General features: G+C 33.8%; 2 protein-coding genes across 3 annotated transcripts in view; both read right to left on the reverse strand.

Annotated features, from left to right (window-relative positions):
• Window positions 1–3,229: 3,229 nt before the first annotated feature.
• LOAG_09149 lies at window positions 3,230–5,960 on the reverse strand. Of its 2 annotated transcripts, XM_003144677.2 has the most exons (7): window positions 5,787–5,960; window positions 5,650–5,711; window positions 5,335–5,429; window positions 4,814–4,918; window positions 4,390–4,575; window positions 4,068–4,170; window positions 3,230–3,640 (listed from the first exon to the last, which is right to left on the reverse strand). In XM_003144677.2, exons 1-7 carry the CDS (start codon window positions 5,891–5,893, stop codon window positions 3,426–3,428), a joined length of 873 nt encoding a protein of 290 aa, XP_003144725.1. In that variant the 5' UTR covers window positions 5,894–5,960; the 3' UTR covers window positions 3,230–3,425. The 2 variants fall into 2 exon arrangements, with proteins under 2 accessions (XP_003144725.1, XP_020306230.1); XM_020447864.1 differs by lacking the exon at window positions 5,787–5,960 and having other exon boundaries at window positions 5,650–5,739.
• A 1,794-nt stretch (window positions 5,961–7,754) lies between these two features.
• Window positions 7,755–11,018, reverse strand: part of LOAG_17474 (ligatin) — a 4,736-nt gene continuing 1,472 nt past the window's right edge. Inside the window, exons 6-11 of the mRNA XM_020450134.1 lie at window positions 10,445–10,709; window positions 9,925–10,170; window positions 9,461–9,670; window positions 8,903–9,097; window positions 8,289–8,462; window positions 7,755–8,000 (exon numbers count right to left, since the gene is read on the reverse strand). Of these exons, the coding sequence (XP_020306231.1) occupies window positions 7,914–8,000; window positions 8,289–8,462; window positions 8,903–9,097; window positions 9,461–9,670; window positions 9,925–10,170; window positions 10,445–10,709 (1,177 nt within the window). The 3' untranslated portion in view covers window positions 7,755–7,913. The remainder of the gene's footprint in view (window positions 8,001–8,288; window positions 8,463–8,902; window positions 9,098–9,460; window positions 9,671–9,924; window positions 10,171–10,444; window positions 10,710–11,018) is intronic.

The raw sequence follows: 11,018 nt of genomic DNA on the forward strand, positions 1-11,018 counted from the left end.
ACAACAAACAACGACAACAAACAACGACAACAAACAACAACAATAAACAACAATAAACAACAACAAACAACAACAACAACAATAAACAACAACAACAAACAACAACAAACAACAACAACAACAACAACTACTACTACTACTACTACTAACTACTACTACTACCACTACTACTACTACTATTACTACTACTACTACCACTACTACTACTACTACTACTAACCTACTACTACTGCTACTACTACTACTACTACCACTACTACTACTACCACCATTGCTGCCGCTATGAACTACCCAGCCAACAGCAGTAGGTCAAATAGCAACAGCAATTCGAAATATTCCAAAATTTTCTGGATTTTTGGAGCGGAAAAAACCAGTTTTACAAGTAAAAGAAACCCTTTTCAAAGATAAATGGGCTATTTCGCTTTAATTTGTCACAAACAAAAACAAAAAACATAAAAAGAAAAAACAATGCTGTATGCAGTAGAAATGTATTGTTGACCTCACGACCAATGTGACCTGGGAAATAATTTTCACTTTCTGCTAAATGAAAAAGACAGCCAATTCAAAATTTCAACAAATTAACCAATCCCATGGTGTTCACATCCTAATTCTTGTTCGGAACAACGAGACATCATTTAATTACCAATCAACTAATTAAGTGATCATTTTCTATTCCCGATATACGTCTTTGCTAACCCCAGATGGAGATTTCCACAGATTATATCCCCATATTGATGTGAGATAATTGAAATTCGTACATTTAAATTTATCCATTTCTATCAAATTACACTGTTTATTCTTTTTTTTCTTTTATTTCGACGAATTCTGACAAAAATAGACTTGATTTATGATTTTTTTTCGGCTTTTTAATTCTGAAAATAAAGCAATAACATGCGGGACAGGGAGGTCCATTATTGACACCAAAATTACTACAAGTCATCAGTGATAATTTAAGTATTCCGAATGATGAGGAAGAATTCTTGGGAAGACACATAAGACTTAAGATCACGCAATATCATCGCATTGAAACGTTGAATGCTAGGGAAAATGTGGGAGGAATCAGAATTAACATCCAGAAAAATCACAATTCATTAATTCGATATCAACAATATAACTGGAAGATAAGTTAAATTCTTTGGGAAGTTCATCTTTCAAGCCTTCCATACTTATTTGTCGAAAGTAACCGAAAATCAAGCAATCTCTTCTTTTGTTATAACATAAAGCCTTTTTGGAATCATGAAATGTATCTTTTATTTTGGATTTATTTACTAGTTACCTGTTATTCATACAAACCCTATTGGATGATTTGCAGTAACATTGGTTTCTATGAAGAGAGGTCTTAAACAGTTAAAGCTAAGGATAGTCAAATTTCAGAAGGTCATCATAAACGAGACTTGAACAGATAGAAGAATATGAAACAGTTGTGATATCGCTTGTTGAGCTTTGACCAAATACTTTTACTTCGAGAATAACTGGATTGTTTATACATTACTTGGAAAGCTACAGGATGTCCTGACCTTCAGAAGGAAGAAAAACGATGTCAATAGATTCATTTTGTTACAAGAATTTTATGAAAAATGAACGATCAGGAACAGAAAGTTTGTAATAATACGCTGTTATTGTCGTTATTGTTTTTATTAGTTGTCATTCATAGGAACTCAGTAAACGTAAAAATTTCCTCTTTCAACTTGAAAAAAAGGAAAAAAAAATCGATGACTAACTATTCCTGGTCCATACAAAACAAACTTTTCTTTTTTTGCAAATCTTAATAAGTTGCAAGATTTATTGCTCTTCAAAGTCAAAATAAATATAAAGAGTAGCAATGGGGTCAAGAAAAGGCGAGGTCAAATCCGAATAAGTCACCCATTTCAAGAAGAAAAAATGCTGCACAAATTAATTTCCTTTTGCAATAGCAACAGGTTTTGCTTTTTTAAAAAGTTTTCCCTGCTAAACTTGTTTAGCATGACGTTTTAATATTACCAGTTCCAGTATCATAATCAATTCTTCCAACTGACCAACCATATATTGATTTTCGAAAATGCAATCACCGAAAGGCAATTAGAAACAGTTGCAAGAAAGAATAAGTACAGAGTAAAATCCTCAGAAGTAATAATCATCCATTATACTTCGTGCCTTCCACATCAGCGTCTCACCCTCATTAAATCTATGCAAAAAGTATTCGCCTGAACTATCCGGAACTAACTCATTATATTGCAATTCAGAGAGGGCTTACACAAGCAGAAACGAATACTGTAGACAACTGATAGAAGGAATTCAAACAGAAGCTATTCGTTACTGTGTTGCATTATTTTCAAAATGCAATTTTTGTTACCTTCCCGTTCCAGTAATATCGCTAAAAAAGGAAGGGCAATATACGTTGTACAAATTCAAAAACAGGTTTCTAATAAGCAAAAAGGACTCATTCCATGCGACCCTTTACGCTGAAATTTGAGTCGCTTGCACACCATTTCGTTGCATCCGGGTCAAATATCATGTCAACCAAATCAAAAAGTCAGCCAGCATTCGTCTCATGCCCTCATTAACCAACCTTCGATTACAAAACCTACGAAATTGCAAACATCTATTTTTTCGCTGCATTTCCCAGCATCGCCGATCAAAAACGTTCCGGATATCAATGAGACCCGCGACCGGCCGAACAGGCTATTCCCACTGATGCTTCTCTCTTTCACTCCTGCCTCATTGTTTACAATTTAATTTCATTACTGCTATTGGGTACCAAAGGTCACCAAAAGGTAGCAATTTGGGGCATTTCCTGTTTTAAACGATTTCAAATTCCGCGAGTCGGTGAAAACACCGCTCCTCCCATGATTTAATGAAACAGGTATTGCTTCTGATATCTTGCAACTAAAACATAAATCACGAATTCTTTGCCCCCTCCTTCCTACTATCCACTTGATTTAATTCCTCTCTCTCCCGAAAACATTTATATAATAATCCAGATCTGAGAATGGGACTACCATCTTCCTATACTTGCTATATAATTTTTATCCTAAAGACAAAAAGTTTTGAATCCAACTAATTGTGAGGGGTCACCTCAAAAATGCTTAATATTTCATCTACAATATGAAATCCAGTTAATAACTCCTATTTGATTTTCTGCTTACAATCTGAGATTTTTGAAAGATTTTGTTGAAAAAAATAATATTACAAAAAAGAGGGAAAAACACTAATAAAAAACTGTGCTATAAAACACTCTTGTGTCAATGTTCGGTATTATCAGTGCGATGAGAGATTTACTTATATGAAAGCATGATGTGACACGATTGTTTCAATAATGTGAAGAGCTGAGTCAATGGGACTAAATGGAAATACAGCAAACAAAGACAATGAAAATAAGGATCGTGATTTGGATATTAGCAGATTTTTCAGTCATAGAAAATATAAACTACTTTAAAGAGTTGCAATTAAGTTGAATAATCTTCTAAAACATTAGTCAAATGTTCATTATGAACTTTCTGATTAGCTCGTCGCCGTGGAAGTTTTCGTTTCGGTGGTGCAACAGTTACTTTCTTCGGTCCTAAATCTTTCATCACATCAATTCCATGTTTCTGGAGATATTCTTCGATCTTCTTCTCGTCCAAATGATCAACAGATGCGTTCCTCCATAAACTTTTGAATTCTGCAAAATGTTGACAGGTTTATACATACTACCTTTTAAACTTAGAAGAGAGGCATAGAAAGATTCATCAACTTTATTTTTCACATCCAGACTTGAAAAAATTCCACTTCCTTCGAGGACTCGTCTGCTAAATACCCTATTGTTCATGTAAAGGTGAAAAAATTTTCCAAATATCATCATAGAATAATCACCGGAGCACAAAAGAACTCAATATTGTATCACTCACTATCATAAGTTTACTGAAAATTCTCATTTAAGAGGATTCTCCTTTCAAATGTTTTCATATTTTTTTATAAATTAAAATTGTTTGAACTGAAAAAAAGAAACAGATTAAAATTAAATTAATTTTTAATAATAAATTGAGTGCAGTAAAATAGAATCAATCCCAAGATTTTTATTCAATATGCAAACAGGGAATATATCTTACTTTCATCAACTTCATAATCGGTATCGGGATCGTTATAAAAATAAACATGGTCTTTACGTTTGTTGATCATCGTCTGTACATCAATTACAAGATTACTAAGTGCCTAAAACGAATCAGACTTGGAGTAAAATCAACAGATTAAGAAAGTCTCAGAAAGGCTGATGGTTAACGCAGATTTCGACCCATCATTCTCACTCGATCGTTAAAACCTTTAAGAATTGATCAGTATCTTCCATTATCAAATCCGATCAACTAAAACCTCTGTAATACTTCCAAAGGAAGATATACGAATTATTAAAACCTCCAAACTTATATAACAAACCTCAATATGCTTTTCAGCAGCCGGTATACATTCATTGAGATCCGATAACAAAATGCCGCCCCTTCCTTCTGTGTGATATTTTTTTAATAGTGCTAATAAAGAATTCTTTCCCTTGATCTTGTAAGGCGGCTTGAAAAGATATTTTCCATTTTCATCAACAATTAATCGTGGATTCATCGGCAAAGACTAAAACAGAATTTCATTTATATTTAATGATATATAAGATTAAAAAGATCAAGATAACAGTAAAATTAAGTGCATAAATTGGAAATTTTTTCCGACAAAATCTGAGAAAAAAGTGACTGTTTTTAAAGATTTTAATCAAACTTTAAAATTGAAGTCTTTCGAATTACGAATAAAAGTGGAAAATAAAATTCTTCAAAAGACCTAATCAACAAAAGCAAAACAGCAAATGAAAACAAACTTCCTGCAGCCATAACTCCGATTTTTTTCCAAGGTCGTATATTTGTAATTCCTCCAATATCTCCTTCAAACTTAGGGGCCAATGTTGCGACGATAAATGTCGTTTCTACAAGTCACAGAATGACAAAAGATTGCAGCAATAAGACCTAACCACATAAAAATTTAATGCAATGGTTAGTAAAGAACGATATTCACTATCGGGTATTTCACGATCTCAATTGTTACGTCATTCTATCTATACTAACTTCTGACCAGACCTTCAATCGGAAAAAGCAAAGATCTTTATTCGATAACTATCTAACAATAACTATTTTATATGAACATAAAGCATCCATCCATGAAGTGAAAAATAACTACGTATGTTTACACATTGAGAAAGAACACTTTTTTAAAAAAAAAGCAAACGAAAAACTGGAAGTAGCAGCTAAAACAGACTAAAGTACTAATTAAGTAGTAAATAAATTATCATCCGAACAGAAAAGACCAGCAGTGAATAACAACAAATAGTGGAATTTACATTACCTTCATATAATCAACAATTTTCGCCATTGTTCCAAAATTTACAGCATTTGATGCCGAGTGAGAGGGGAAATTTTTAGAATTGAAGTCGGATAGGGCTGAAAGAATAAAATCTCATAAAAGCAGAAATGATAGCTCTCGTGAAATACAACCTCTTGCTGAAGCAGAAGTTTTTCGAAACACAAATGTTATTTATGCATATACAATGTAATTTTACTTGCTGTACGCATAAGAACCAACTGAATACTTAACAGAAGATCATTACCTGAAAAGACTGAATGCACACAATTACGAGCAAGTGAGATATAAAAAGCTTACATTTGGCTAATAGTTGCGAATCATTGTATACTTTACGTTTTTTTTTCCGACTTGCTTCTGCACTAAAATTTTCAAACATTAGAATTCAAAACTACACATCAGTTTTGAAGGAAAAACAATAGTAGAAGAAAACGTACTCATACGTAGAATGAGACGTGGATGCCGTACTTTTACGCGCCATTTCAATGGCTTGTGAAGCTCGAGCTTTAAATGCTGCTTGCTGTTTCAATAATGCTGGATCCATTGTAATTCTGAAATCAAACACAACCAACTTGACAAACACAAAACACCCGCCCCTCCTGAATTCTCGCTATGATACAACAAATATCGCGGTATACGTTTGATCCCAGTGAAACAATTTCGTCACAGTAGTCGGTGTACTTGCTCGTCAATTTCAGCTTCTCTGTGACTTCAACCTTAACACAGGTATAATTCGAGATCACCGGTGGTGGTTTAAAACTTCCTTTTGTTTATATGGAGCATGGCTAACAAATGTTTAATCTATCTGAAGAAGATGTTTCGCGACTTCGAAGCACTTCGAAGGACTTCGCATATTGCTTACGGAATGTAAGTTCGCGAACTTTTCCATATATTTAAGTGATTCCATCCATTTCTTAACTTTCCTACAAAAGATTACTTTTGAGCATATAATAACAGTTGGGAAGCAAACACTGCTAAGGTGAAATCTATGCAGTCATTCATGTTAAACACAAAGAGCTAAAATAATTCTTTTAGTTTTTCGGCTGTATAAGCGTTAGTTTGACAAGTAACTGATTTTAAGGCAGTGCCTAAAGATGAACCTAAATTGACGTAGAGACTTCCATCTGTGGCATGTATGCATTTTTTTCACCTGCAAAAATTAAAGTGAGTTTTGAACAGTGAAACGTCACTAACGAAAAAGCATTGCTGTTATTAATGATATCAGTCAGGCATAGATTTTGACGTAATAACAGTGGTAGTATTCAACTAAAGGACAGAGCATTCGGATAAGAATCATTGCTTATAAAATTATTCTTGCCTAGAAAATCGTTTAATTACCGATCCATCTCCACCAAAAATTCAAGCAAACAATCTCACTTTCCCTGGGCTTCATCCGTATTGCATAACCTACATCCTAAAGAGAATAATCCTGCAACCTTGTATGTTTCTTCATTTCTTTTCTATTAGTTCCATTTCTTTTCTATCAGTGGTGATAACAAATCAGATGTCACCGAACTCATCCCTCATTCCTCATTTACCTGCAGTGTGTGGTAAACAAAGCTGCTGAAGACGGATATGTCGAAATTGAGTTGGAAGTAGCTGAGGAACATCTCAATTCATCTGGTACAATACACGGTGGCTTTACAGCAACACTGGTCAATATTTCTTCCACTGCGGCTATCCTCGCTTCCGGTAGATTGACAGATGGACGTTCTGTGGATCTATCCATTTCGTAAGTCTTGGATCATTTCAATTTTTCCAAAATCTTAGCAGACGAAGATTTATCTCTTAGCAGAAAATATTTAGTCATTAAACTTTCTACCAATCACAATTCATTTATTGTAGTTTGAAGCAGCATTTTGAAACAGACATAATGGACAAAACACAGTTGATAATCTTAAAACTAAATTAACTTTTGCCAGATATCAGAGTATAGCGAAGTCTAGTGAAATAATTATTGCCGAATCAGCTGTCCAAAAAACAACCCGTAATTTAGCGTTCATCAGCACAAAAGTTTACCGGAAAACAGACAAAATGAGTATAGCCACTGGTCAAGATACCAAAACATTCCTCCCAATAGAGTGAAAAACTAACGAAACTTCTTGAACTAGAAATTGGTGCTAATAAAAACTGAACTCTCTACATAACTCAGCTCATAACATTTCACGCTATCTCTCAAAAGATGAAAACAGCATTGCGGTTTCGTTGAGATGAAATTAATCGAAGGATTCTATCCAATCCAAAAAAGCTGTGAAAAATACAGACAAGTTACAACGGGATTTTAAGTTGACAATTTTGAGTAGATAAAATGCCTCAGCGACCTAGAAAGTAGGCTTGGACAGAAATCGACCCGTTTGTACACTCGGAAAATCAAATTTTTTTTAACACCATAAAGATTCTCGTCATTTCGACCACAGTTACAAAGGATTTGTACGGTAGGAAAAGCATTGCTAAAAATATGAATACCAATGATCAAAGCACTTTTGGACATGTTTAAAGATTCCCAGATAAAATATAAACAGAATAAGTACGAAGAACACATCACTTCTTTGGAACGGGTGTGACTATCGCTGCTTTGGAATGAGTTCAAGACCTCTCATATGCTTCTTCTCAACACCGTATTTGGTAAGAAGATTGCTGATGAAGAGGATCTGAAAATGAAATATACCGGGAAAGTCGGAAGGCACGACCCAAAATGGTAATTAAAATCCGAAAAAAAGTCTGTAAAGAGTAACTTCTTAGTGTTGCAAGGGAGTAATTCATCAAATTCTGCATTGAAAAAGGCTTAATCCTACTAATTAGATTAGTTTATCCAAAGATATCAAGTCACTGCGTTAGAATGTTCTAGCTTTTTTGGCAAATTTCAGAATATTAAAATTCCTAAGAAATGATCTCGAAGTGTTGAAAGGCTAAAATATTAAGGGAAAATAAAGATTTACCTGGTTTCCCTGCACTAAAATTTGAAAGCCCTCGCATTCTGCAGCATTATTCATAATAACAGCACTTGTCGCCACACCAGTTTGTATTTCACGACAAAATTTTTTAGGATCGATTCCATAAATACTTAGATTATTCACCAACGTCACTTTCTTATTACCAGCGCGATTTTCAATCTAGAACTTATAACTTTAGGACTCATCTGAAATTAAATTTTTCAAATTTCTCAGAAAATGGCACGATTTTCAAGTGCTGATGCTAGAATATCAAGGGATTCCTTCCATTTCATTACATATTTTAATTTATGAGCTGCACTCCAATGCATATGTATTTTCTATAAATGAAGTGAAAGCAGCACGACAGAAAAGTAACTTTCAACAAACGAGAACAATAATTCAATAATTTGCAAATGCTGACGTTATCACAATTTTTATGTCTGGTATCAACTATTATACATAAGAATAATATAGCATCTAAGCTGCATTTCATGATCTAGTGCATTACAAACTATATATAAAGATACCGTTGGGTTTGCAAAGAAAAGTGAACTGCATAGCAGAAAAAGAATGATCAGGTGGATATCAACAGTGCTCTGTTTACTATGAAAAATTTTAACCTTAAATGTAATTTTTGGCAGTGTTGACTTCCGCATCAGTTGCCGTCCATCAGCCCAGGTAATTACGTAGGTTTTCGTCATTTTCGATATAATTTTTTGAAATAGTGTATTCCAGTCCACTGACTCACGAGATCCCAATAGTGATACCAATACAGTGTCACTGATTAAGATTAGTTTTCCTTCCATGGTCGGATTCTAAAAACAGTTGGGAAGTAATAATTTGAAATATCCACGTATTTAAATATAAAACTTACCATGACACGAAGTGTTTCAAGAGAGTTAACATCAGCACTCAAAAAAATAAACTTATGTGACCAAATGTTGGCTGTTCTCAGTACTTTTAAACGCCAAGTCGTATATAAGACTCGTGTGGTTTGGTGTGGTTTGGCATAATGTTATAGAATACTATTAGCAAAACAATCTAAACCATAAGAAATAAATTTTATATAATCTCTACAGTACAACTGAAAAACAAAAAAAATTGGACTGGCAAAATTTGGAAAAAACTAGTATGAGCACTCTGAAGCTAAAGAGCTAACATCTTAATATATAACATACCATTTTTTTAACGTATGCAGTGATTATCTGCCTTACTTGTGTCTTGTCCATCAAACCACCTTTTCCACAGTGATCTCGGAAAATTGCCGAAACTGGTTCGGTAACTGCAAGATAGTCGTCCACTTTAACCAGCCCCTTTTCATTATTTATGTTGTCAATTTCTTCATCAGTTGTTTCAAAATTCTTCAGAAGTGGATGCATCCAATTTATCTAAAACGTTAACTGTTGTTAATTTAAAAATTCAATAATCAATCAGAATGCATCCTCTCATTCTCCTAATGACAGTGATTGCTGGGATATCTTGAAACAAAGGATGCATTTTGCTCAGATTAGCAGAGCAACAGAAATCATGATCTAGCTATCAAGCACCACGCAGAAGGTCCAGTCTTCATCGGCAAGCGTGATACTACTAAAGCACATTGCAAAATGAAAGGAAAATAGAAAACATTATATCCCATTCAAACCTTTTCAATCATTCCCGATCCTTTACTTTTATTTACTGTGAGTTTTACAATAGGTTCACTTCCTCTTTTGTTAATATGTTCCAGGAAAACGCTGAATTTCTTATACACTGTTTTCTTCATATCAATCCGTCGACCTGATGGTATACATGGAAGCAGGAAGCGTGAGTAAAATTCTCCAATATCCAATGGCAGCTGTCCTTTTTCAGTTACACGATACTTCAGTGCAGCCAAAAAACAACGTTCAAGCTGAAAAAAGAAGACTTATTCCCATGAAATCAGAATAATTTTGCTATTTTTATAAATTCTCATAAATGAGAATTTTCACGAAACGAAATCATGAAATTCCACTGACGCCATAACATGTGTAGAACTACGAACAACTCACAATAGCCCCATAAAAAAAGTTTCCGAAAGTATTAGTAATCTGACCTAAAATATTAATTATTCACCAACGAAACAAAAAAAAGTAAAAACTTCAAAAATCGTCGGGTGAACATCAAATAGCTCCAAAAAAACCAACCAAAGTTTCCACTGGGTCGGACTTGAGTTCTTCTTCAGCTTTATCTTCCGGAGGTATAGTCAATTCATCGTTTTTTTGCCTATCATCCAAGGCGGCATCAAATGATGAGCCGCTGATTGCTTCGTCATGCACTTCGCTGGTATTTTCATCCAAAATTAGGGAACTCAAAGTTGGAAATTCAGTTTCATAACTTCCGGATGATGCATCGCCTAAACCCATCTTTTCCGCTGGAATCTCCAATGGTTTTGCATGAGTTCCCACATCCCTAAATACGGCAAGCATAAAATACAAAAAATTTCTTTGTTACTAGAATAGGTGTGAGGTACCCAGAGTAATGATATCATTTGAACTGGTAAAAGGTTTAAAAATGTAAAGATTACTAGTGCAGCGATATTTAAATTTCATATATTTTATATATTCATGTATACATATCCAAATTTCATATATCTATATATACTGAAGGAAAAGTTTCATCATCGTATGTACATATATATATATATATATATATATATATATATATATATATATATATATATATATATATATATATATATATATAATAATAAATAAATAA

This window comes from Loa loa, assembly GCF_000183805.2.
Source record: "Loa loa unplaced genomic scaffold supercont3.80, whole genome shotgun sequence".
Classification (NCBI taxonomy): Eukaryota; Metazoa; Nematoda; class Chromadorea; order Rhabditida; family Onchocercidae; genus Loa; species Loa loa.

What these genes read in the sequence shown, in the direction of transcription:
- LOAG_09149 (XM_003144677.2), bottom strand. Translation starts at nt 5,893, where the DNA reads ATGGATCCAGCATTATTGAAACAGCAAGCAGCATTTAAAGCTCGAGCT. An exon ending in TTCGCAACTATTAGCCAAAT is followed by an intron (nt 5,430 to 5,649) that starts GTAAGCTTTTTA and finishes TTATTCTTTCAG; the next exon opens with CCCTATCCGACTTCAATTCT. An exon ending in CGATTATGAAGTTGATGAAA is followed by an intron (nt 3,641 to 4,067) that starts GTAAGATATATT and finishes AACATTTTGCAG; the next exon opens with AATTCAAAAGTTTATGGAGG.